The sequence below is a fragment of the Balaenoptera acutorostrata genome, chromosome 16, assembly GCF_949987535.1.
Source record: "Balaenoptera acutorostrata chromosome 16, mBalAcu1.1, whole genome shotgun sequence".
NCBI lineage: Eukaryota > Metazoa > Chordata > Mammalia > Artiodactyla > Balaenopteridae > Balaenoptera > Balaenoptera acutorostrata.
Genome location: NC_080079.1, coordinates 26,788,686 through 26,816,558, shown reverse-complemented (window position 1 = coordinate 26,816,558; position 27,873 = coordinate 26,788,686). Strand labels below are relative to the sequence as shown.

The 27,873-nt window shown below is 46.1% G+C and overlaps 1 protein-coding gene across 1 annotated transcript in view; it reads right to left on the bottom strand.

The window, feature by feature from the left end:
• Positions 1–8,688: 8,688 nt before the first annotated feature.
• The window catches only part of ARL3 (ADP ribosylation factor like GTPase 3), a 31,510-nt gene continuing 12,325 nt past the window's right edge, over positions 8,689–27,873 (bottom strand). The window contains exons 4-6 of the mRNA XM_007187241.3: positions 20,255–20,305; positions 18,472–18,657; positions 8,689–8,968 (exon numbers count right to left, since the gene is read on the bottom strand). Of these exons, the coding sequence (XP_007187303.1) occupies positions 8,921–8,968; positions 18,472–18,657; positions 20,255–20,305 (285 nt within the window). The 3' untranslated portion in view covers positions 8,689–8,920. The remainder of the gene's footprint in view (positions 8,969–18,471; positions 18,658–20,254; positions 20,306–27,873) is intronic.

The following is a 27,873-nucleotide window of genomic DNA, read 5'->3' as shown; positions in this document are numbered from 1 at the left end:
CCGCCCTCTTGGAGCTAATAACTTAGTGGGGAAGAGACAGCTGACAAAGAAGAAATCAATAAATGTGAGTTGACGATAAGTACTATGAAGGGAAGTAAAGCAGGGTGAAGGGGATAGGGCTTGTCAGTAGGGGTGAGGGGGCATGGCAGTTTTTATAAATGGAGGTGGTCGGGGAAGGCTTTGCTGAGAAGGTGACATTGAGTGGGGACCCCAAGAATGTGAGGAGGCAAGATCTGGGAATATTTGGAACAAGAGTGTTCCAGGTAGAGGGAACAACCACGAAGGCTGGAGCCAGAAGATGCTTGTTTCAGGAAGAGCAGTGGGCGAGTGGCTGGAAAGGTGGGTGAGGGGCAGAGCAGGGAGTGATGAGGTCAGAAAGGCATGAGTGAACAGGCCAGGACATGAGGCACTGTAGGTGCTCTGCCTCTGCTCAAGAGATAACTGCCGAAGGAATGAATGATGGATGGATGAATGAATGCCAAATGCCTGGGCTGTCAGGGGCTCTGAGTTTTACAGGGGAGCCCTGTGGGCTAGAGGCTTCCAGGCTCCCTTCCTGGGGAGGCAGGACTTGAATCGTGCCCTAAAGGAGGGGTAAGCAAAGCACAGGAGGGAGGGTAGACACCCCAGGGAGGAGGTCGCTATGAGCGCAGGTGGGGAGATAAAATTGTGGGGGACTTGTAGGGGGACAGTGAGGGTAGCTCATCTGGAGCTCAGGGTATGTGTGAGAGCCCATGATTGACAGGTCCACAAAAAAGATTTGAGGTTAGACCAGAGCGGCCTTCAATGACAGGATAAACAGTTTGACCTTTCGTGTCCCACAGCAGCGGGGCCTCTGCAGGCATCTGAGCAGGGGAACTGAGTTTTAAAACAATGGCTCTGAACATTAAGGGCCTGAGCGGCCAGGCAGTGGCAGGCAAGGGGACCAGCTAGGAGGCAACGGGAGGTCCAAGTGAAAGAGGAGGTGGGGTGGGGGGATCAGGGTGCAGGTTGGCCCCAGCCGCAGGAGCAGGAAGGCCCGTGGCTAGGCTTCCAGGTCCTGCTGCTCAGGCCGAGGGATGGAAGCCGGGATCAGGCCTGCTCCTTCCCTGCCAGCCAGCCGTGGGCCCCGGAGTCAGCAGAAAACCCCGGCCCTGGGGAGGAGGCGGCGCAGAGCCAGAAGCTGCTGAGGGAGCACTGGCAGCAAGATGCCATTGTACGTCCGCAATCAAGATACTTCAGAGGAAATCAAAAGCACCAACTGGGGAAATGATGTGTGCACTCTCTTCTCTCTCTCTCTCTCTCAAACACACACACAAACTTCTGCCTCCAAAATGGGTCAAGTGAAGGCTGTGGGCATGGGCTGGGGAGGGAGGGCTGGAAGGAGAGGAGGCCCAGGGCCCTGAGCAGCCTGGGCGCTCGTGCCCACTCACCCTCCTGGCATAGGGGTTGGCAGCAGCTGCAGGGTGGGGTGGGACGTGAGGATAAATATACACCTCCCCATGCATATGGATAATGCACACAGCTGCCCTGCCTGCTTTGCGCTCATTAGGACCAACTGTTTCAGGAGCGGTGGCAGGCGGGTGGGAGGGGGTGATGTGCCCATTCACAGACCGGGGGTCGGGGGGCTGCTTGCAGCTGTGCAGACACCTCCCCCCGGGCCTGGATCAGCATCCCAGCCCCTGGATGCCCCTTCCTCCCTCTTTTCCTTCCTCCCAACCTGCTGCTCTGGCAGATCTGGAGGTCTCAGGGTAGGAAAGGGGCCTAGGGAGTGAGTCAGGATGAAATCCAGGCTGAACCCACACCGGAGCTGGGGGAGTTGAGGGGAAGGTTGGGCTGTATTGCATCCGCTGTCCCCAGGATGGGCTGCTGCTTATAAGCCAAAGCTCCTTATCCCTTTCTCTCCAAAGGCCATCTGTAGCATCCAGGCAGGAAAAGTGCTTCGGCCCTGTCATCTGGAGGCTCCAGGGAAGCCCCCACTCATACTGGAGAGCCCTGTGCCCCCAGACAGAATCTGAGGGCCTTGGGAGTGACGTGCCAGCACGACGGCACAGGATTCTGCCTTCTGGGCGGCAAGGGAAGCTGAAGAAAGGAGGCTGGCGGGCACCAGCTCTCCAGAGCAGGTCGTCCAGGAGGGACTGGGGACCGGGTTGGGGATGTGAGTGTTGAGAGCCCGGCCCAGGGAGAGGTCTGGCTGATGTACTAGGCAGGGCCACCAAGTATGGCTGGACAGCTTGTGCCCAACACAGAGGCACCAGGCTGAGGGGCCCTCAGCTAGTGCCACGGCTTGCACCCCGGTGCGGGGCATCCTTTCCCATATGGGTCAGCAGTGGCCCGGGTGGCAGGCTTGTCCAGTCTTAGGAACATGCATTTCGTTAACAAGGCAAAGAAAGACGGGGCGGGCATTGTCGGTGTGTGACTCGGCAGCTGGCCCTTCCTTTCTTTCGCGCCTCCAGCGGCCTAAGTGGGCTCCCAGGGCCGCTGCCCCTTCGCTGCAGCCCTCCCTCTCCTCCTTTTGGGCCAGGGCACTGGTGGGGGCTGCAGAGCCCCGGGGGAGAAGGGAGCCCCAAAGGGCGACCGCTTCCCCAGCCTCTTTCCTTTGTTGCCAGGGTGGAGCCAGCCACCACCTGCGCCCCCTGCTGGTGGCCTCCAGAGCAGCAGCCACCTCTGGGCTCTGCAGAAGGAAGGGTCTGGTGGATCGTGAAGAGGAGGGTGGCAAAGTGAGAGGGAGAGGTAGGCCTCTGGCCTGGTCTCCGGGAGCCCCGCTCCCCGCTGCTCCCTGCTGCTCCCTGCTGTTCGGGGCCCTGTGTTTAGTCAAGATGGTGCCCTGGGGAAAGATGGTTTTTCTAGTTGATGGGAACCCGAGCTAAGCCATTTCCTAGCTGTGTGATTCTAGGCCAGTGACTTAACCTTTGAGAGCCTTGGTTTCCTCAACTGGGAAAGGGGTAGAAATGGTTATCTTGTAGGACTGCTGAAGGGATCCAATCAGTGAATGACTAACAGGAGTGGCAGTTCCCTGAGCTAAGTGGTAGTTCTGCCCCCAACCCTTGCAGCTCTCAGCTTCAGGTATCCACACAAGTTATCTCACAAAATTTGCCCCTCCTTGACTCAGCTTGCTCTCTGCATTTCTGTCATTAGGACTTCATTTCTTTAGCGAAGGCTTTTTGCCCCTGGGACACTGCTACTCACTCTGGGAAAAGAAACCTCTCCCTGCTCCTGTGTGCAGGAGGATTCCTCAGCTCCTTTTCTGAGCTCAGAAGCCAGAAGGGGAAAAGGTATCATGGTATGAGCTTGGGGCCCAGCATTCAAACAGGCCCAGGTGAAAATTATGGCTCTGCCCCATTCTTCTGGTGTGATCTTGAGCAAGTGATTCAGATTCTGTGAGCCCTGTCCTCAAACTGAGTGGTAATGCCTACAGTTATCCATGTTGTTACAAGGATTAAATAAATGATAACTGCCAAGTGCCTGGTACAATTGGGTGCCCTGGTCTGACCCTGCAGGGGCCTGGTTGTTGGCTGTATCTCCACATACCCATGTGTGTCTGGTTCTAGACACACACACATGACACACACACACACACACACACACGACACAGTGCTGGACCAGCAGGTTCACTGCAGGGAGCAGGAGCTCTCTTTCCCTCCTCCCTGCCTGGCTCCTGTGCTGCAGCTTCTCTGTGTTCTGCAGTGTTGGAAAAGGAAATTACTGAACAGATTGCAATTAAAGGGGGAGGTGGAGGGGAGAGAGACAGAGGCCCTGAAATGCAGCTTGACTGAGTGCTAAACTGTGTTTTTGCCTGGAGCCAATCAGAAGCCTCTGACAAGAGCCTGTTCCCACTTACAAATCTAATTGCAGGAGGTGTGGCTGCAGCGGCCCTGGGAGCCCCCAGAGAGAGGAGGGGGCTGCCAGCACCGCCAGGAAGGCTGCTGGCCCTTGCAACATGTGGGAGGGGAGGTGGAAGGACAGAGGTCTTGGGGCCTGGGAAGGCCTGGACTCCAGAATGTCTGCCAGTTATTATAATAGCTACAAATGATTTAGCACCTACTCTGCAGTGGACATCCATAACTTCATCTAATCCTCTGAAAAACGCCACGGGGTAAGTGATTACCTCATTTTACGGGTAAGAAACTGAGGTGCAGTGTCCCTACTATGTGCTAGCTATTGCCCTACATCTACCTTTATCGACATTATATCTCTTTTAAATCTCCCTACCACTTTAGTCCCCTTTCACAGATGAAGAGGCAGGGAGACTCCAAGAAAGGAAGGAACTTGCCCAAGATCACAGAGCTGATTTATGGATGGGCAAAGATAGATCTCTTGGTCTGACTCCGGAGAACACAGTTTGATTGTATCTCACTGTGCCTTTATTCAGCAGAGTATTCTGGGTAGAGTTGCCAGATTTAGCAAAACAACAAAAACAAAAACTGGGATGGCCAGTTAAATTTGAATTTCAGATAAACAATGACTTTTTATGGGTATTATGTCTCAAATTTTTTTTTTTTTAATTTATTTTTGTCTGCGTTGGGTCTGTTGCTGCATGTGGGCTTTCTCTAGTTGCGGCGAGCGGGGGCTACTCTTCATTGCGGTGCGCAGGCTTCTCATTGCGGTGGCTTCTCTTGTTGCGGAACACAGGCTCTAGGCGCGTGGGCTTCAGTAGTTGCGGCACATGGGCTCAGTAGTTGTGGCTCGCGGACTCTAGAGCGCAGGCTCAGAAGTTGTGGCGCACGGGCTTAGTTGCTCCGCAGCATGTGGGATCTTCCCGGACCAGGGCTCGAGCCCATGTCCCCTGCATTGGCATGCGGATTCTCAACCACTGCACCACCAGGGAAGTCCCTATGTCTCAAATATTGCATGGGACATACTTACATAAAAATGATTGTTTATTTGCAGTTCAGGTGTGAGTGTCCCGCCATTTACCTGGCAGCACTGGACTTTCTCTCTCTTCCTGCCTCCAGCTCCCCTCTCTTCTGCTAAAAGCTTGGCCCGTGGGGCCAGCCAGGCTGGTATGTCTCTAAGGCCACTGAAGTGAGGCTGCCAGAGGGGAAGACAAGCTCTTCTCCTGAGAGCAGAGCCCTGGACTGGGGCCCACTCTGCCTCCTACTGTGTGGCTTTGGGCAAGTCTACTCCCCTCTCTGCACCCTCTCTAAAAGGAAAATTCAGTATTAGGTACTAGGTAATTGCCAGCATCCTTGCCAACCCCAGTTTTCCTAACTTCTCCCTTTTTTCTGTCTGTGCAAAGCATGGTACAAAATCTTCGGTTGTGCTGCCGTGAGGACAGAGGACACCCAATGTTTGGGACAGAGACCTCGCCCCCCCCCGGTCCCCCACCCCCACCGCCTCCCTGAGGAGTAGCACTGATCAGAGGTGACCCCTGGTGTGGGCTTGGAAGGCCAGGGACTGAGATGGCTGAGAAACGGGCCGTTATTGTCTTTGTCCTCCAGAGGAGGCAACTTGCCGCGGCCTTCAGACCCAGGGTCCTGCCCTGCCGGCACTAATGGCCCTGTGATAGTGGGTGAATTCCTTAACCCAGGCCCGTGCCTCAGTTTACTTAACTGTGAAGTGGGACTAATACTGCCCCATGATGTAGATGAGAGGTCTGGTATGTAGGAGGGGCTTAATAAAGGGTTATTTTTATTGTTGGTGGTGGTGTTAACGTTACATCCTTCTGAAGAAAGCACCTTGAGGGAAGCTAACCTCTGAAAGGACAAGCACACCGCAGGCCCTCTCCCCTCTCCAGCAAAGGACACGACACTTTCCAGGCTGCCTTGGTTTCAGCTAAATTTTATTTGTCGGATTTTTGACAGACATCTAAATTATACATTGAATTTTCCACATGACCACGTCCCTTCCTTTGACTATCATTTTCAAAAGAGACTATAAAAAAAAGAACTTTTCGATGAGCAGACTGAACCCTGAAACCACATGGAGTGCAGAGCTAAAAATAAAAGGAAGTAAGAACTGGCCCCTGAGAAGGAAAGAGAAATCAAAGCAAACTCTGACGGGAATCAAGGGACGAGTCCTGGCGAGGGTGACATGGTGTCACCCTCCAGGCCAGGCCGGATAAGGCGCGGCCGACAGCGAGGGTGGGGCATAGAGTGGCGCAAAAATAGCCACTGCTTTAGCCCGGAAGGGAATAAAGGAATTCGTCAAAAGCCAGGAGAGGGAGAAGTGAGAGGGAGGAAGGGAGGGGGGCAGGACGGCATCCTTCCCGCAGTTTGGGAGCTGCGGACCTTAACCCTGGTACATTTCTACCCGCCGGCATAATCGCTGACTCTCAGCTGTGCGCCGACATGTTCCCCAGCTCAGCCCACATCAATGACACCCTTGTTTCCATAGTAACCAAGGGAGAGTGAAGGGGAAAGGGTGTGCTGCCCTGGGCACGGGGAAGCCAGCCAGAAGGAGCCGCACGGGGGAAGTCGGGAGGAGGGGAAGGGAAGGAGTTTTTCCCACAACTGGTCTGAGCACACACCCTAGGGCCCCTGTCCCAGGCCTTGCCTGCCCTCTGGCCCCCTACCCTCTTCCCGGCACATTCAGATGCAGTCGTGCCCAGAGCAAGTCTCACCACTAAGACTCACTGGGAGTGGGAGGATGGGAGACCGGGAGTCCCCTTTCTAGCTTCCAATTCTGTCCTCCAAGGGAGGGGCGGGGTGGCTGGGGAGAGGAAAGGAGTCTTTAGAAGCATTTTGTTTTTACAAATGGGAGCTTTCAAACTCTGCATTTTTCAGGCTCCTCTCATCTACCCTGCGAGCCCCGGGAGGGTTCAGTAGGGCTGAAAGGGAAGATGAAAGCGTGTGACATCCACAATGTCTCTGTGTCTTTAGCTGAAAAGCAAATCTGAACATTCACAGAGGCTGTTATCAGAGGAAGGCAGTGGCTTCTGCCTGCTGGCTGAGGCCCTGGGGGGCCCTTTCAAACAGTTCCCTAAGTTGGTAGTAAAAGAACAAAGATATTTCACAGACCATCCACTGCCAGCGTCCAAGTTCCACATCTCAGTGTTCCCAAATCACAGACCTCAAGGCAGGCATTTTGCCCCTCAGATAACATCCCTGATGCACTATTTGGAAGGGAAAAAAATATTTTCAAATGCTAGAGCCACATTTCCAGCCTGATAGAAGGGGGATTTCTGGTTTCTTATAATTCTGTTTTGCCTCTGTTCAAAGGCCGAGAGGCGTCTGGGTAAGACAGACAAGCCGGGGGAGGCTGCAGGGGGCCACTAGCTCACAGTGGTTTAAAAACCCTCACCTTCTTTTTGTTTTGCAAGTACTTACAGGTCTGTCCCTATAAGAACTTGCAACCCAGGGCACCTTTTCATGTCTGGCCTTGTTAATGACTTTCACCCCAGACCACCTTTGAAGCAGACCGTGCTTCAGCCTCACCGGCACAACTTGGTCCAGAAAGGCTGGGTACTGATGAGGCCCAGGGGCTGGAGTGACCCCTTCTGTTTGCTCACATGCCTTGGTGGGTTCGGGAAGGGCCACCTCCTGGGATGTAAAAGTAGCTGCCCTCCTGGGACCCACCAGCCACTGGACACTCTCTTATTCAGTCTCTGAGAACCCCAGTGCTCAGGCACCAGAACATAGTTCAGTTCAGGAGCCGGGGATGCTCTGGCCTGCTTTCCCTTGCTTGAAGCCAGGGATCTCTTAAGGCTCAGGGAAGCAAGCTCTTTTTGCAACACGGGGCAGGAGAAGTCTCTCACCATTCCTCTCCAATCAATCACAAGAGGACACATTTTGCTGGAGAGAGGAAGAGGGGACCAGAAGCTGGGGTGACGTTGGCTTCCCCGGGCACGGCCCCTGCAACCATACACACCCACGCTCTTCCCAGCAACAAGCCCTCTCCCCCACGAGCAGCCCACACCACCAAGTTGCCAGCACTGTAAAAATTGATCTCTTCTAAAAATCGATCTGCCTGGCTTTTCTCAGTGGAGCAGGTTCACGGTAAAGCTGCATTTATTTTTAAAATCTGATAGCAGCAGCCTATTGTGATCATTTAAACACAGAATTCTTTGAGCTTTAGAAATCCCTTCTATAGGACAGCCGTGGAGAAGCCAGCTCATCTGAGTCGGCTGCTTACTGCTCCACTGAACTGGAGAAAGCCTGTTTACGCTAGCCTGAGCCCTCCATGTGAGGGCTTTTTAAGGACCTTGTAATTTTTCTGGAATTAAACATCCCACCTCTCCTTACATTCCAGATGTCATTACAGTCAAAAGTCGTAAGACTCTGATTCCCTGTGTAGCTGGCTGGGGGCTGGGGACGGGGTATGTTTCTGTGGTGAGTTGTTTGCAAGAAAGGATTTTTTTTTTTTTTGCTTTCCAAAGGGTGAGGATTACATACAGTCTCCTACCTGCATGACAAGATGGTTTAATCATCTGCTATTCACGCTCCGCCCCCCCTCCCCCCACAAGCCCAGCAGCTTCCCACCCAGACAGGCTGCAACCCTGGCTCAGTGGATGATGGTAAAAATCACTGACCAGCACCATCAAACACTGTCTTGGTTTCAACACCATGGGGGAATGTAAGGACAGGTCAGGAAATGAATGACCTCAGCCTAAGCTGCTTCTTCCTCTTCCTCTCCCCAGCACCACCACCCCCCCTTTTTTTTTTTGAAAGGAAAAAGCCCACTGGAATTGCCTAAACTGCAATGCAATCTCTTGCTCATTTAAAAGATCTCATTTTCTAATCATGTGCTTTGAGACATTTAATACTATTTCAATTATGCAGAGGAAATAATATAATTCCTTTATTTGAAAAATGATACTGAACCTCAGAGATCATGTTAAATCTACTGCTGGAATGGGGATTCTTTTTAAACTGTGTTGTTCCCTCTCTTCACACAGCTGTAGCTGTACACAGATGGAAAAACATTTGGTCAGAAAGCAGCAAATTAGTGTTTTTCAGGACAGAATTCAGCTCCCTCAGCTCCTGCGTCTCCATTCGTCAAGATTTTATTTCTTCTTTGCATTGACGTTTTTGCAGACCCAGTTCATGCCGTCCTTTGAGGGAAATGGGCAGAGAGAGGCAGCGTTAGTTGTAAGAAAGGCACCACACACTCCAGCCCCAGAGGGGAGAGGGAGAGGGTCCTGGGTCCTCCCTCCTCAACCACCAGCTCAATGGAGCTTGCCTTCCCCAGGGGCCCACCTGGGTGACCAGGGACAGTGACCTCCTGGGGAGGAGGAGGGAGGCCTCTGAGAGCACAGGAGGGAGATGGGAGGGGGAATGTCCAGAGCCCGAACTTGAGATGGGTCCTCAGGAACTCCCTCTGAAAAAATAAACACATCTGCCTGGATCCAAGGCCTGATTGAGGAGCTATCAGGACAGATTCCAGCCATTTTTGGCTTCTTCTAAAAGCTGACCTTTGCTAGGGCATTAACTTCAATAAGCCACCTTTCTGGTGCCCCGGTGTGTTTACAGTGTGACAGTGTACACTTGCGCTAAATTAAATTTCTTTCTGGAAAAACAAACCAACTGCAGTGCATGTTACTAGACACACACTGGGGCAATGTACATTTACTTCTCTTCGCACAGCACCAGGGAAGGTTTAAAGGGGCCTGGCCTGGTTCTTGCAGCTTTAAGCACTACCAAGCAGAGGGACTGGGGAGAAGGTTCCCTTAAATGCACAGCGACCTTGAAAGTGTCCTCTCTTAGAAGGCTGGAGAAGGACAGAGGTAAAAACCACACAATACCTACAGCCACTTGGCAGGTGGCATGATATCTCGTGGATGCCAGGCCCGCCAGAGATGACCTATTTCTCAACGCCCTTTGCAGCCATCCCTGAATGCTCACCCTTTCCCCAGAGTCTCTCTGACCCCCAGGGGTGTGCAGAGGTCTCAGAAGCCCAGAACAAAATCAAACGAGGCTCCTGCAACGCACCGCACCCCTTTCCCCTGCATGTGTCACACATGCACATCTCAGGGCATACATGACATTCAGAGCCCCGCATTTCCTATGACCGGGGAGCTAGTTGTTGAACCTGAACAGCTGAGACAGCTTAAAGTAATAAACATCAGCTGACACCCTTGGCCATTAGGAGCATTAATCCCATAAACAATACATCACTTCAAAACAACCAGCAGGCATCCTATCTCCTGGCTAATCTGACCATAACCTGAATTTACAGTGATTAAAACTCCGCCAGTTGCCATCAGAGCTCTTGGGTGGGAGAATCAGATAATCTGATGCTCTGATGTCCCAGAGCATACCTTAGGACATGTGCCAAGAAGAGGCTGGCCACAGCTGAAGGCACAAAGGTGACAGCACCTGGCAGCAGTGGGGATGAGGGTGGGGGAATGCCGAGGTGGGAGAAGGTGGACTCCGAATGCATCTCCGATTACAACTGGGTCAGCTACTTACTCTGAAAAGCTGAGGCCAATTTTAAGACCATTTTATGAAAAGGAATAATTTAAAGAGAAGCATGTTTAATTTTAGGAGTTAATTGGTTTCCAGAAAAAAAAAAAAGATCACCTGCCAGGAGACAAAAAAGATTTTACAAATAAAAGAGGGATGAATAAGATAAGCATCTTCCCTTTGCATTCGAAGCTGAATAGCTCAGCACTTACATAGCACTTTCCATCTTCAGGAACCGGCACAAACACCATCAAAGGTGCCTACCTCAATATCTTCTCCTCTATAGAGACTTGCAACATTTTATCAAATCATCTTCTCAGAGAAATCAAGAACAGTGTTCCCACACGATACGAATACCATTTTCCCTCTTGTTTTACCGCTGATTATAGAGGGGGGTGGGTTTCTTTTACTGCATGTAACTCAACGTGAATGCACTCAAAGAGATAGGAAAAATATTTACTCAGCTGCAGGAACCCAAAGCAGAACATGGAGGGTGAGGGGCAGTTTTCTCCTGGGTATCTCTTATGGAGGCAGAGGGGATTTAAACGGGGGAGCCCTGCCGAGGGGCAGTGTCCTCCAGATGTGTGTGAGGGCCCGCGGTGACAAAACCCTTCCAGCCACAGTCCTGCCAGCAGAGGGCGCTCAGAGGTCGGGCCCCACCAGCTGACCCACTGGCCCCGGGGCTCTGCAGCTGCCGCCTGCAGCCTGGAGTGTGGGAAGCGGTGGAGACTTAAGCTGCTCTGGCTCGGGAAGGCCGCCCTGATCTGAAGTGTCTGGAGGCTGGGGATTGTGCCTTTCCTGTTATTACCTAGAGGAGAACCTGAGCTGGAGGTGGGAGGTGTCGGGGAGGCAACAGTCAATGACGATGATAGCTCTTCAATAAAAATCAGGCACAAGCTGTGCCAAGGTGCCCACTGGCAAGGAAAGACTCCTGAGGGAAGGGTCCATGCCAGGCTGGCTTGAGGTGGTGTTTACAGAACTTAGCATGGTGGCTGGCCACACACTTAATTTATACCTTTTAAATTAATCCTTGTAACAACACTGTGAAGTAGGTACTCATGGATGAGGAAATGGGGGCACAGAAGAGTGCGTGGCAGAGGCAGGCTGTGAACCCAGGCAATCTAGCCCCAGCACCTGCTCTCGACGACCATTTCTCAATGACTGCGGGCAAGTGCTCGGGGAGGAGCTCTGCCTCAGGCTTAGAGAGAAGCTGGGGCTCATGCTCAAGTTGGCAGAGGGAGCAATTCCAGTTTTTTCTTCTTTATGACTTCCAGCTGAATACAGGGGCATGAGACAGAACAGCCCTACCCAAGCACCCTGCATGGCTTTGCTGCAGCTCTGAAGGTGCCAGAGGCTATTTCTGGCCACTCAGCTCTCAAGATTCCTGGGCTGCCAGGTATCGGTGCGTGTGGAATCCTACGTGTTTACCTCGCTCCCCGTGTATTAACTCTCCGCAAGCCTGCCACCTCCAGCAGGATCTCTCTCTTTAGAGATAACATCATTACAAGAGGAGGACCCTTCTGCTTCTCATGCTTAAATCAGCAGCCACGGCACTCTGGCCTTAATCTGGCAAGGTTTTGATTTTTTAAAAACAGATGACTGGGGCTTCCCTGGTGGCGCAGTGGTTAAGAATCCGCCTGCCAATGCAGGGCACACGGGTTCGAGCCCTGGTCTGGGAAGATCCCACATGCCGCAGAGCAACTAAGCCCATTCGCCACAACTACTGAGCCTGTGCTCTAGGGCCCACGAGTCGCAACTACTGAAGCCCACGCGCCTTGAGCCCGTGCTCCGCAACAAGAGAAGCCACTGCAGTGAGAAGCCTGCGCACCACAACCAAGAGTAGCCTCCGCTCGCTGCAGCTAGAGAAAGCCTGTGCACAGCAACGAAGACCCAACGCAGCCAAAAATAAATAAATAAATTTATTTTAAAAAACCCCTAAAACAAAAAAACAGATGACTGAGAAAAGGTGATCATTTACTTGAAGTAGGTTACTGCTCTGCCTCCAAAGAAGGAAATGAACTCACAGGTTCGTTTAATGGTTGAACCTTTATTGTCAAAAACTGGTTTGACCAAATTTCTGCATACTGGATCTTCCTCACAGTGCTGACAATCTTATGGCATAAGTAGTCCTCCCTTTCTTCCTGCACCGCACCTCCCCTGACCAACCTCGCAGAAACTGAATTTGAATTGATTAGCTTCAATTCAATACTAGAGACTAAGGAGAGACACTGAACCTCAAATACTGAGCTTTGTTTGGCCTTCTGGAGAGGAAATAAATTATACCATGTCATGATATTATTCCCTACTAACTGCTGGGAAAAATATAAGACGGCCCCTAACCATATGGGTGAAAACCTACTGATTACAGATCTCTCCGTTTCGGGATTAAAGGCATGATGCCCTGTCTATGGGAAGAGTGGTCTCCGACTACACTCCTCTTTTTTTTTTCTTTTTTTTTTAACATCTTTACTGGAGTATAATTGCTTTACAATGGTGTGTTAGTTTCTGCTTTATAACAAAGTGAGTCAGCAATACATATACATATATCCCCATATCTCCTCCCTCTTGCATCTCCCTCCCATCCTCCCTATCCCACCCCTCTAGGTGGTCACAAAGCACGAGCTGATCTCCCTGTGCTATGCGGCTGCTTCCCACTAGCTATCTATTTTACATTTGGTAGTGTATATATGTCAGTGCCACTCTCTCACTTCATCCCAGCTTACCCTTCCCCTGCCCCTGCCCCGTGTCCTCAAGTCCATTCTCTACATCTGTGTCTTTCTTCCTGTCCTGCCCCTAGGTTCTTCAGAACAATTTTTTTTTTTTAAGATTCCATATATATATATGTTAGCATACAGTATTTGTTTTTCTCTTTCTTACTTACTTCACTCTGTATGACAGACTCTAGGTCCATCCACCTCACTGCACTCCTCTTAATTTGATCTCTCTGCAATGCATCCATCACTGCTCGATGGTTGGAACAGAGCAGTGGCAGCCATGGTTGGGTACGCCTAGTTTTTAATGCCATGAGGACTACACGGTCACATCAGTAATTGCTTTAAGACGACGGAGCTCAGACCCTTGCTGAGCAATGCAGCCTATCCCATTGTGCCACTGGGCCCCCAGGGTCAAGGAGCAGCTGGAAGCAGCATACATAAAATATTGCTTGCTATTAATACTTCTTCTGGTGACAAAGGGCACTGCACCAGAGAGGTAGCAGAATCGCATGTCCCAAGCTTGCTTCCTTAGTCTACAGAGAGATCTGAAAATTTAAAAATAAAACTGAGGTCTGACTTGCAGATAAGCAGTTCCATACACACTGGGAGTTGAAAATAACTGATTCAGGCCTAGAAAGAAGTTGTAAATGTCATTTAAAAAATATATTGAAATTCTGTTGGCATATTAAGGGAAAGGTCCCTTGGATCAAGGAAAAAGAAACAAAAACAAGAACCTGGGCTAGTGAATGTTTAGTGTTCACCTGCAAGGCAGTCTGAAGGACAGCTCACACATCAGGGCCCAGACTGCTCGAGGCCCTTTCTGTGTAGGTGAGACCTCTGTGAGCCGGATCATGGCTCCTGCTTGGTGAAGGAAGACAAGGAATGTGGAAGCTATGTGAAAAGAAGGGATGAGCATGAGGTAGGGGCGGCATGGAGAGCGATACCCAGGATAACCTTCTGCTAGCTCAAAGCTACTGGTGTTGGCATGTCTCTGTTATGACTAAGGTTAGAGACCAGGTTGAAACTGCTGATCTCTGCTTTGAAAGGAAATTCCAATGCAGTATAATTTTAATTAACACACACACACACACACACACACACACACACACACACACACACACACACACACAAAATGTTCTAGGGAGGAAATGTCTTCAAGCACCTGAAACTACAACAGCCAAGGAAAGCTGTGGTTTGGGGTTCACATTCAGGTCTGCAGGTGGAAGAGGGATTGATTTCTCTATGTCTTTCTCTGGCTCTAAGCCAGGTCTTTGTTCACTATTTTCCAGACACCCAGGGAAAAGAAGAGAAGAGTCCCAGGCTAGATGTTGTGCACTAGGAGAGGCCCTAGCAACCCTGGCCTAGCCCCAGGGTGCAGAGGGAGGCCGCTCCATGTCTGCAAGGCAGTCTGCCTGCAGGGGCTGCAGGTTTTCCCTCCCAAACATTGTTTAGTCTCTCCTCTTTCTGCCTTCATCTACTTGACATAACTGGGTCTCCTCTGATCACTCCTCTGGACTATGGGGCTCTCCATAGCCCAGAGTTTCCAAGATTGATGTCCTCCTTCAGCTTTTAGTGCCGTTTACCTATGCTCTGCTCTTGATAGTTTCCCATGAAAACGTGCTCTAATTACATGATGGGCTGCTTCCTCGTCACCATTAGTCAGGCAAAGAAAGACCTGTTCCAAACTCTTTTGAAGACTTCAAAAGCCAATTTCCACACCCAGCGCAAGGGATTGCCTGTCTTTGTAGAGACTGCATGTATTTGCCATCAGAATATCAGGTAGAACAAGAATGTGAAATCCACCCCAGGAACACTAACTTCCATAATGTCAAATCATATGTTTAAGCTACTTGGCTAAGGAGAAGTGATCTCCCTGCCCAACTACTCCAGAGGGCATAGCTCCCCACCTAATGGATCTGTTCCCTTGACTCACACCCTGGAGGGTTATTTATCAGTAGAGGACAGGTCTCTCAAATGCATTTTGATTAAACACACACACAAACACAATGTAAATAGAGACACTGTTTTTAAACATCTGAAACAGTAACAGAAATTCCAGGTCTTTTTTTTTAACCTCTGTACATTTTCTTTCAGGGTCATTAGGGCTGTGGTGCCAGATACTTGACCCACTTCATATCTGATCGTTTTAGCAGCTCTGCCCATTACTGACCAGCTTTCAGGGGGTAGTGGGTGGGGAGGGTGGAATGCGAGGATGAAATAGGAATTTAGGGAATTTCAGTAATTTTTACACAGAATCTCTGAAAGTGACATTTTTCTAGTGAAGTCTTTCATTTTTAGGAATAGTTAAAGCCTTAATTAACAAGAATCTTTAAAAGGCCTGCTCCTGAACTAAGCAATGCAGGGAAAGAATTCCACCTAAGTGACTCTTTTTAAAATGAAAACCAAGAAACTGGCTGAGTGGGCAAGAGCTTAGGTCAAAGGTATTACCTGAGAGGGACATGGTCGATCAGCGCCTCACAATGAAAAGTGTTTCCACGACCTTTCTCCAGTCCCCAAAGGTTACCATTAAAGGACAACAGACAGCAGACTCCCTTCTTAATTAACATTTTTATTAAATAACCCATTTCGAATAATGGTTAAATTCTCTAAATTTATATCATTCTATTAACCATAATCTAATCTCATTAACCTTGAAATCCCAGTCTTAACTACCCAATTCTATACACCATGGTACTATCTACTAAACTAATTAAGTGACCTTCAAACTATTTCTTCTCCATATAAAATTATGATTTTTCTTGCTCACAGTTCTTTACTGGATCTCTCATGATATCATTTCCTGTGAACCTGGTTGCTGAGGTCCCTGATCTGGGAAGAGCTTTCTAACAAGATCAAACCATACAGGACTGTCTCACTTGATTCCTGCCTGCCCCCACCCTCTGTCTGTCTGGTAGCTCACAGCCTCTTTTTCGGCCCAAGTCAAGGGTGCTTCCTCAGAGGAGCGTGGAGTTGGGAGGGATCTCTGGTCATTGTCTTTCCAGTCCCCACCCCTCCCGCTCGGCCAGGCAGAGATGACAAGGACAGACTCCTTGTTGCCAGCTGTTGAGCTGCCACAGAAATGAAGTTCCCTTTAAGTCACAGGATCTTTGGGCCGAAAAAGAGGCTGTGAGCTACCAGACAGACAGAGGACCCTAGTCCCTCCTTTTTATATCCCTAAGGCTGGCTGGAGAAACAAGAGCCTCACTGTTCATTCCAGCTTTGCTTTTTCTTCCTTTCGACACTCTGGCCAAGAGTGAAAAAAGATCACAGAGCTGTCAATTCCTACTTTCTTAGGAGTATGCATACAGAATGCATTTCTTTTCTTTTTTTTTTTCTTAAATGATTTAATTTGAATTTTTTTTTTTTTTTTTTAATCTTTTGGCTGTGCCACGTGGCATGTGGGATCCTAGTTCCCTGACCAGGGATTGAACCAGCACCCCTTGCATTGGAAGCGCGGAGCCCCAACCACTGGACCGCCAGGGAAGTCCCTGCATTTATTTTCTTAAGGCCCCACCTTTAGAGTCCCCAAACTCAAGATGTTCTCTATTTTCTATATTTGGGTTCTAAACCATTTAGAGAGGCAGAGTCCTCTTGCTGAAGTGGGTTGTACAAACACAAGAAAGCTACTCTCTTTTCCTGGGCCTCATCCTCACCAAAATAACCTGAGGCCCCATGAGTACCATCTTTGGCACAACTGAGGGAAATACCTTAGGCAGAACTTGATTTTTGTTTAAAAGTGAGAAGCTAAATAAAATGATCAGAGTTTTACCTACTCAAAAACATTCTGGGTTGTAACATACTTGTTGGACCAGCTGAAAATTGCCCAGTTAATTCAAAACCTGATAAGATATACATAATCACATAAGTGATTGCAATTTTATAAAGGAGACCTGAGAAGAATAAAACTATTAATGGCAGTTAGTTTCTTTCTTGAGTGGGATTAGGGGAAATGAAAGAACTTCTTAGTTTTTAATTTTATGTATTACTTTCATATGATTAAAATGAGAATATATTGCTTTATAACCACATTCTAGGAAAGAAGAAAGGAAATAGATGAGACTTAACACCTGCCCCCTTCCTAAACCTACACCTCACAGAGACTCGCAGGGCCCCAGCTTCCCTTTTGGGGACACAGCCGAGGTAATCTCTGGCTACTTGGGAGCCTGCACAACACACACACGCGTACCAAGAGCTTCTGAGGGGCAGGTATCAAGGAGTCTGGAGCAGGGGCGCTTGTTCCGTGCTGACTGGTCTGCCCTCAGATCAGAGGCCAAGCACAGAAGGGGCCCTGGCTCTTTGTGTAACAAAGAGGGAAAAAACAGGCAGCAAACAGTTGGAAGAGGTGAGATAATTCTAGGAAGTGATTATTTGCTTGAGATAAAAGTGGTCAGGAAGTTTTAAGACAAATCAGTGTCAAATGTCTGAGAGAGGGGGAGAAGAGTGCCAGAAGGGAAATGGAAAGAGGCTGCTGGACAACGATGGAGAATCAAATCTTGGGCTCATCCCCCAACACACCAAGTTCACAGAAAAGCAAACTGGTCGTGCCACAAGAGACACATACCCTACGGCAATGAGGGGAGATGCCATTTTTCTAGATGCTGTTGATCCCCCAAAGCATCCTAGAGCAGTGCTGTCTGGTTCTCACAGCACTGGGTCACCTCCCTGGCAGGTACACCAGATGTTGAAAATGAGGCGTATAGAGCAAGCTGGGGGCTTCAGAATCAAGAAGTGGTCCTAGGGGGCTGACCCCAAGGGTCAACTGGTTTGAGGCTGCTTGGTAGGAAACATCAGAGCTGAAACTGTTGATCATTCTTTGAGCCTTTCAGGTGTCTGGATTACAATCGTTTCCTGCCCTAACTTAAGATCAAACGAGGGGGAGCCTACTCTTCGGTACACAGTTCCTCAGTGTAAAGCCTAAGGCTTTCGGTCGGCAGAAGCTTCTCCATGGGAAACCAACCTGAAGTAGCATGAAACAGGCCCCAACCCTGACAGCAGTGGAGACAGCCAACAGAAAAGACAAAACACTTCTAGGATAACCAGTGTGTTGTTGATGGCTCTGTTACCTTGGGAGTACAAGTATTTAGCATCTGTAATACCAGACGCAACACAAAACCCCCAACCCAATCACCAAAGAATCCTAGAGTCGGAAAGCATTTTTGAATTCTTCCATTCCGAACCTCCTCCCCAGTGGGGTAGCTTGTCACTTGTATGGGGTGGTTTATCTGTGGCTTTCTTGGATCAGTTAATGATATCGGATTGGTTGCTAAGCAGAAAAGAATCAAACTCCTCCAGGCCTTTCACATCCTGGAACAGTTCATCTGCCCATCAAAGGCTATTTGTTTCATATCTTTTTCTATCTAGATCCGCCCAACCAATGAGACAGGCTACCTCGGTTGGCTGCCGTGTTGCCAGGTGACCGAGCCCTCCAGTAACCTCACCTGAACGCCCTCTCCCGTGAGAGCCGAGCAAGACTGGATCTGCCAGACTCGGTCGCGGATGGTGTGCAGGTTCAGTCCTTCTGCAATTTCAGAGGCAGGGGCTGCTGTGAGCAGATCCTGCTTATTAGCAAAGATGAGCACTGGCACACAACTTAGCTTTTCTTCTTCCAGTAATTCAGCTAGTTCCTGGATCATTTTGGGAATATATGGGGAGAGGAGGATGAAATCTATGATATTTAACCATGCATTTCTAATCAGAAATAAGTAAGTTAAGCTGATCAACTAGCAACTTTCAAGGGCAGTGGTTCTCAAACTTAAGCCTGTGGAAGAATTCCCTGGCAAATTCCTGGGCTTGCCCCAGAGATGCTGACTTGGGAAAGTCTAAGCCAGGGTCCAGGGATTTGCATTTTTAACAAGTTCCTCAGGTAGTTCTTTTAATAGGGGATTCATAAATCATACTTTGAGAAATACTGTTCAAGGGAGAATACAAATTGTGGTTAGACATTTAAAACTTACCCAACGTTACTATCTGCAAGTAACTTTCAATGCATAGATACGCATACATATACATATATACATACATATATATGTATGTATATGTACATATACATATATATTTTAAAATTTGAACTAAAAATGACAATTGCTTTAGACTATAATTCTGTTTCATCAATCTCTGTCTCCAAAACGTGCATGCATGTGCATTACACTTCATTAAACCCACATCCTAAAGTAACTGCATTAGTCCATCTGGCAAGGTCTCTGATTTTTAGGTTATTGGTTGGGATCTAAACTGTATGTTGACTCTGCCTGCAATAAGTACAGGAGAAGGTATATACTTAGCTAAATGCCAGGATCCACCTCTTCTCCACTTAACCCACATTTCAGCTACTTAAGACACGTGGGCTGTCAAAGAGAACTGAATGGTTCAAGAGGCAGATCTCCATCTGACACCCTTCACTTCCAAACTCATGTTTAGCATTGCTTCACTTGAGTGATGGTCTAGAAATCATCAAGGTATAGAAGGGAGAGGGGCTGTCTCCAGGAGTCTGGAGAGTACTCAAACTAATTTCCAGGGAAAAGGAACTTAAACATGGGGACTGCTACCTTTGGAAGGCCACGTGTAGTAGTTCAGGACACAGGCCAAGGACTCCGCAATAAAATGTAAAGGTGCTTCTCCAAAGAGGTCCACGATACTACTCACTTCTTATCAGTGCACTCAGTCTGGGTAAAATGGTCTATGCCCACTGCTTCTCTATTTAAAATTGCGTACACAGATTGCATCGTGTAATCATGTTGACATGCACTCTGCATTTGAAGTCATATTTGGGTTCAAAGTATACCTATCTCTTTGCTTGGCAAGAAGAGCAGCTTAGTCTTGGCTTGCACATTTCTTCCCATACCTTCTAATTTGTCCAAGTTACCCTCGGATCAATTAAGTTGGTATTGAAAAATGTACACAGAAATGATAAGTGAATTGTTCCTCAGGTTCATTTCTATGTGGCCTGGGAAGAGCTTTTGGGCACGGTGGTTAAGTTCCATTTGCTTATATCTTATTTATTTAATTTGATTAAAACTAAAAGGCTTTAAACGAAAAATTGTTTAAAGAATTCTCAACTAATTTCTTTTTAGGCAAGTGGTATTTTGCCTGTTTGCCAGAATGACTGTTTTGTTTAAACTGCAAAGGTTAAACAAAAATACTTCCCTCACTCTTATACATTTACAAAGTAGATTAATGAATACCCAATTATTTGGGAAATATCTCAACAGAACAATTTTTTACCTGACCCGTCTCTTCAAATCTTTTTCTGTCTGCGCTGTCAATTACATATATCTGTAAAGTAAAAGAAGAAGGCTACTTCAATAAGCAAATATGGAAAAAGACAGGGCAACTTCTAGGGAAGGAGCAGATGATTCCCAATCAGCAGATTTTCACATTAGCACAGCATCCTGAAACTGAGCTGGTAATTCTTATCCATGGATGCAAAATAAACTAATTAATTAATTAAATGGAGAGGCCCAGAAAATACCTCCAGCAAAGTTCCAAAGTAGGAAGTCAGGAGAGCCAAGCAGGATAAAAATAGATTTAACAGGCATTCACTGAACATTCTTACTAGATTTACCCTATTAATCCTCATTATCACTCCGTGAGTTAGATTTCATTTTTATCCCATTTTATACATAAATAAACATAAGCCTGAAGAAGTTAAGTAATTTACCCAAGTTACGTTTGGTACATGACAAAATGGGGATTCAAACTCAGGCATACCTGACAGTAAAGTCCCTAGTTGCTCTTAAGCACTCTGCTATACTGTGTCCCAAATTGTCAGGAAGGGATAGTGTTTTGAGGCATTTACAAATCCTATAGCCCTCGAACATCATCATTCTGAAAGTACCATTTTCAGTATTAACTGTATGCTGTCTTCAGGTGCTGGGAGGTTAAGATCAAGTACTGGAAATAGCAGGGGCATAGGCTTTGCCAGAGTAAGAGAAGTTTTGAGATTTACCATAAATTACAAATCCCAAGCTTTCTTTCCCATCACTGAATTTTATTTATTGTATAAATAACATCCTATAACAATGATAAGGGAAATTAGATAAGACCAAAGAAGAAAGAAAAATCACCTATAGTTACAGAACCCAAGCACATTAATTATTTTCATTTCCTATGAAAGTTCCCTTCTAATTCTTCTTCATATGGAAATTTAAAAAGAAAATCAGAGGACTTCCCTGGTGGCACAGTGATTAAGAATCCGCCTGCCAATGCAGGGGACATGGGTTTCAGCCCTGGTCCAGGAAGATCCCACATGTTGCGGAGCAACTAAGCCCGTGCGCCACAACTACTGAGCCTGTGCTCTAGAGCCCATGAGCCACAACTACTGAAGCCTACGAGCCTAGAACCTGTGCTCCGCAACAAGAGAAGCCACCGCAATGAGAGGCCCATGCACTGCAACGGAGAGCGGCCCCAGCTCGCCGCAACCAGAGAAAGCCCATGTGCAGCAACGAATACCCAACGCAGCCAAAAATAAATAAATAAGTAAATTAAAAAAAAAGAAAACCAGAGGGGCTTCCCTGGTGGCGCAGTGGTTGAGAATCTGCCTGCTAATGCAGGGGACACGGGTTCGAGCCCTGGTCTGGGAAGATCCCACATGCCGCAGAGCGGCTAGGACCATGAGCCACAATTACTGAGCCTGTGTGTCTGGAGCCTGTGCTCCGAAACAAGAGAGGCCGAGATAGTGAGAGGCCCATGCACCGCGATGAAGAGTGGCCCCCACTTGCCACAACTGGAGAGAGCCCTCGCGCAGAAACGAAGACCCAACACAGCCATGAGTAAATAAATAAATAAATAAATTTAAAAAAAAAAAAAAAAAAAGAAAACCAGAGATATCATTTTGTAGTCATTAAAAAAAAATCAAACAGTGTATTAAATGTTCTTCCAGTTGCTACTCTTAAAAATTATCAAAATTTCAAACTTTCTTTAAAGAAATTAGAATTGTTATTAAACTAACGGTATAATGGAAACGCTCTTTTAAAAGAACATATCATTGAAAAACAACAATGAAAAACAATCTTGAATTCCCACCTTTACATGCCTTAAAATTCTGTTCTACTCTGAAAACTTGCTCTCTTTTGAAAGGAGAAAAAAAAAAACAATTAAAATTCCTTTGCTTAAGTTAATGCACTCTCATTTAGAGTCACTAGTGCTGGGACTTCCCTGGTGGTCCAGTGGTTAAGACTGCGCTTCCTCGGTCCAGGGCAGGGGGCAAGGGACACGGGTTCGATCCCTGGTTGGGAACTAAGATACCGCATGCCGCGCAGCATGGCCAAAAATAAAATAAAATAAAAAAATAAAAAAATTTAGAGTCACTAGTGCTAAATATTATACCAGGGACCAAGTCCAGCCTTTCCTCACCTGTGTTTCCTTCATGGAGAATCACAGGAGAAAGGATGGATGTGTTTGGTCTCAGTATTTTTTTGTGGCCTTATTATTGTTATTGTTAATATTACTCTGACTCAATGTCAATGCACACCACAGAGACACAAAATTCGATACTGTCTGATAAGTCAGAACATGGTGGTAGCTTAGTTTTCCACTGGTGGGTCTCACATTATATAGTAGCAGGCATAGTATAAACACAGATGTAGAAAGAAGGAATGCAATGGAAGAGTGAACCTGAATACAAAGGACGGGATTAGAACTATTTGGTAGTCTATAGTGGATTAGGATGATCTTCACTCAGGCAAGAGTGGGAGATGATGTGAGGGACGGGAGAAGGGTCAGGTGATCCCTGGGAGGGTATTCTGGGCTCAGATTACAAAGCAGGAAAAAATGTGCTTGGGAGCAAAGGGTATGAGTGAGAAGGTAAATGTAGAAGAGGCTGAGACAAGGCTGAGAATACAATTAAAGATAAAGTTAATGGGAATTGCCTGGCAGTCCAGTGGTTAGGACTCGGCACTTTCACTGCCGGGTCCCGGGTTCAATCTCTGGTCGGGGAACTAGGATCCCATAAGCTGCGTGGCGCAGCCAAAAATAAAAATAAAAGAAAAAGATACAGTTGAGAAATTGGTGTTTGATATGATGAAAAACAAACAGTTGGGAGAGAATAATTAGGAATGGAAAGATAGTTTTGATAGTAGACAAGAAAGATGATGATTGAAATACCAAAGAATCCAGAGGCTGAAAGTCAATAAGAAAGTTTTAACTTTTACTTTAATTACTTGCTAAATTACTTGCTACTTATTGCTTTGACATTAAATTTCACAAGGAACATTTTCATTAAAAGAGTCAAAAGGGGGCTTTTCCTAAACTGTACATAAATTCTTCCTATCATGTAGTATTTTTCTCACATAACTTTTATAGAATTTGAAAATTATTGTACAATAATTCCAGGAGGAAGGCTATAAAACAACTGCCCCATTTATTAAAAGGGCCAAGTGAAAAAGTCCTAAGCACAAACCAGTCTCTGGGGATCCCACAAATCTGTTTTTCTAATGGTGGCACACGATTCTCCTGGCTACCCCCTCCCCAGCGCTGCCCAGTTTCTTCCTGCAAGTATCTGTTTGCTTGCGGTCAATAGCTAAGGATAAGGAGAGCCTCTTTTTCTTCCTTTCTTTGTCTTGTTAATAACATAGGTGTTAATCTAGTCATGCAAAAACCATTTTTTTAACTTTAATTTTTTAAAATTAATTTTTATTGGAGTACAGTTGCTTTACAATGTTGTGTTAGTTTCTACTGTACAGGAAAGTGAATCAGCTATACATATACATATATCCCCTCTTTTTTTGGATTTCCTTCCCATTTAGGTCACCACAGAGCACTGAGTAGAGTTCCCTGAGCTACACAGTAGGTTCTCATTAGGTATCTATTTTATACATAGTATCAATAGTGTATATATGTTAATCCCAATCTCCCAATTCATCCCACCCCCGCCCCTTCCCCCCTTGGTGTAACTTTTTATTTTATATTGGAGTATAGTTGATTAACAATGTTGTGTTAGTTTCAGGTGTACAGCAAAGTGATTCAGTTATACATATACATGTATCTACTCTTTTTCAAATTCTTTTCCCATTTAGGTTGCTACATAATACTGAGCAAAAAAATGAATCCAAAAACAGATTATCAAATAAAAAATACTCGGAAAGTATTAAAGAGAGTTAAATATCGTGCTTTTGACTGGTCTTAAAACACTATGGATCTTCAAAAATTAAGTTTCATAAACCTATTCTAAAATAAACTTATAATCCATGGCACTCAGAATGAGAATGATGCTTTAAGCAGAGCCAATTCACACCTTCATTGGCAACTGCTTGGAAATTTTTATTGGGTTGTGGGAGGAAGACCTAGAGAAAAACATTTTTTCTGGATGGAAGTTCAGCCAACTTTGGATTATCCGGAGACTGATTATCCACCAGGTGAATGGAAGGCTCTTTGTTTCTCCTCTTGCTTCTGGTCCTCCTCCCTCCTGCTGCCACCTTTTGGCCATTTTATTGCTCTTATTTCTCCACCAGAGGGGTAGATGGAGACAGAAGAGATGACACTAAAAAGTGTGGCTTTTTATTGATAGCTTGAGCAAAAGTCTAAGAGGAGGGTGAAACTGACAAATAAGTTTTCTAGATAACCTGTGGTTTTCAGTTATTTGTGCTCTAGTAGTACTGATGCTCAAGTGTGAGTGATATTTTGGAGATAACACAAGAGATGGTTGTTTGAGCTCTATCTCACTTGATGCCCTTTGGATATGGAAATGATGGCAAATTACCTTAAATTATGTTGTGTTTAAACACAAAACTAATAATGATAAAGTAAATGGAGTTTGGTATTAATATTAATATATACCTTGAAAAAAATGATGTGTTTTTATCTATCAAAAGGCTGTTATTTCCTGGCACAAGATAAATGGAAGACATCCTATCCCCTCACTTCTATCATATCTCAGGATTAATTTTAGTCACTTCCCCCAAATTAATAAAGCTGAAGTCATGTTCTCAGTGTCATCATCCCTGAGAATAACTGCACTTTTAGGAGTTGCTCTGATTCTTTCAAACCTCTAGAGAAACATATAATTTAAAGTGGGGGTTGGTACTCTTTTTCTGTAAGGGTCAGGTAGTAAATATTTTAGGTTTTGTGGCCCATACAATCTCTTTCACAGCTATTGAACTTTGCTGTTGTAGTGCAAAAGCAACCATAAAAAATACATAAACAAATGGACGTGGCTGTGTTCCAACAGAACTTTATTTACGGACACTGAAATTTGAATTTCATATAATTTTCATGTGTCATGAAATCTTATTCTTCTTTTGATTTTTTGTTCAACCATTTAAAAATGTCAAAACCATTCTTAGCTCACGAGACACAATAACAGGAGGCAGGCTGGATCAGTTTGTCGACACCTGCTCTAAAGCAAGACTGTATTTTGGCACTCTAGAGAGAACTGAGAAGAATTAACCAGGCAACGAAATGCATCAAGCCTCAACCCTGCTCTTCTACGCAGCGTGGAGTCTAGTGTAATAGGTCTTTTCAACCAACAGTGGAAGACTATTAAATACAGACAAACAAACTAATGTAACCCATCCACCACTGTCACTCCTAGCTGCTACAAAACGGGCAGATAGGGCTAAGAGCCCCAAGGCCTTAGAATCTAACCCTGGGGACTCAGCTGCTCCTCAAGACTTGTTTAATCTCAAATAGCACTGGAAAATAACAAAAGGTTTGACTCAATCCAAAATATTGTCTGATACTGGCAGCATAATATAGCTGGAGAAAGCTCCTCTAGGGTTACTGTGACCTGATTTTTGCTGGATTGTCCAATAATTCCTAGGTGCTCTCAGCTAATGGGAAGTGTGGAATCCAGGGTCATATTACAACTACCTTGCAGTCTACCCTCAAGATGTTAGAGCTTATGATTTAAAATTACCCTGATCTGTAGACCAGAAAGTTTCTGAGACCTCCTCATGGAGCCTTAAGGCATTAATGTCCTTATATACAGCTCTTTTTTTTTTTTTTTAAAGGAATTTATTTATTTATTTATTTTGGCTGTGCTGGGTCTTAGTTGCAGCACGCGGGATCTTCATTGCGGCATGCGGGATCTTTTTTAGTTGCGGCATGTGGACTTCTTAGTTGTGGCATGCGAACTCTTAGCTGCGGCATGCATGTGGGATCTAGTTCCCCGACCAGGGATTGAACCCGGGCCCCCTGCATTGGAAGTGCGGAGTCTTACCCACTGGACCACCAGGGAAGTCCCTATACAGCCCTTATTTGGACATTTCTTTCAAGGTACCTAATCCAGCAGATGAACAGATAGAACTGTGATTTCTCTCAATTGCCTGCTTTTTCCCAACTCTTGACTCAAAAAGTAAAGGAGAATCTATAGCCTTTTCTTCCCCCAGTTTTATTGTGATATAATTGACATACAGCACTGTTTAAGGTGTATACCATAATGATTTGGCTTGACTCTATAGCTTTTGTATATTAGCCTTATAGCCTGCAAATTTGCTGTAATCACTTATTAGTTCCAGGACTTTCCTTGTTGATTTTTGGGATTTGAAAGACTTTTGATGTTCAGTTTTTCTAACACGTAGTTTCATACCACAATTTAGAGACTCAACTCTACATTTCAAGTATTCATGAGTGAAATAATATGATGGCTTAGATTTGCTTTAAAATACTTAAAAAAAAAAAAAAAAAGGGGTGGTAGGGGAGATGAAACAAGATGGCCAAAGCTGAAATTAAGGAAGCCAGATGAGGGGTAGGTATCTGGGGTTTCATTACACTATTTTTTGACCTCTACATAAATTTGGAAATTTCTAAAATTATATTTCAAAACCAGACACATTATTTGAGATTATAGAAGAAATTTCTATATTAAAGGGAAAAATTTTCTTTTTTCCCAACATTTCTCTTCTCCTAGAAGGTATATAATACATTTTGGAAGAATAACTGGTTGAATAGATGGATAAATGGATGCATGGATGTGTCTCATCTTTTTGTTCTCATCCATTTAAACCTTCAACCTAGCACAAGGAATATACTGGAACTTACCTTCACCATGGGCCGGAAATATTATGAGCCCATGTGACGGCCATCTCGGTACCTCACGTGTGTTTATGGATTCGATGATAGTACAATTTTATATTTTGGTATTATTCCCCATTTAAGAATCATGATAAATAAATTCACTACTTCTCATAAACCCTCTGTGAAGTAGATGTTCCACCCAGTTCATAGAATTAATAAGCCTCTGGACTTCACCACAATGATACAGAATCATAGAACCTTAGAGTTGGAAGGGAATTTAGAAGTTATAGGACTCCACATTCTACCTAATGTTGGAATCCATCTATAACAATTATCCATTTCATTTATTTGGTACTTTTCTAAGCACTGGGGATATAACAGTTAAAAAAAAAAAAAAAAAAGAAAAGCAAAGTTCCTGTATTCATGTAGCTTACATTACAGTGGGGGAGAAAGGTAATAAATAAAAATATGTCTGAGGTGAGGGACTACACCATGAGAATATCTAAGGAAAAAGAATTCTAGCATTGGAAATAGTGATGACAAAGGCCCGGAGGTGGGAGCCTGCCTGTGTTCCAGGAATGGCAAGGAGGCCAGTGTGGCTGGCACCAGGTGAGAAGGGCTTGGAAGAGGAGTCAGCAGGTAGGGGGTTTCGTGGACCACTGTAAGAACCTTGGCTTTAACTCTGAGCTGGGAAGCTTATGTTTTAATAGGATCAATATAGCTACAGTGTTGAGGAGAGACTTGAGGGAGGCAAGGCAGAAGTTAGGAGGCTAGTTAGAATGATACTGCAATAATCAATGCACGGTAGCAGTGGCGATGGAGAGAAGTGGGCAGATTCTAGAAATACTTTGAAAGTAGAATTGACAGGATTGGCTGATGGAGAAGATGCG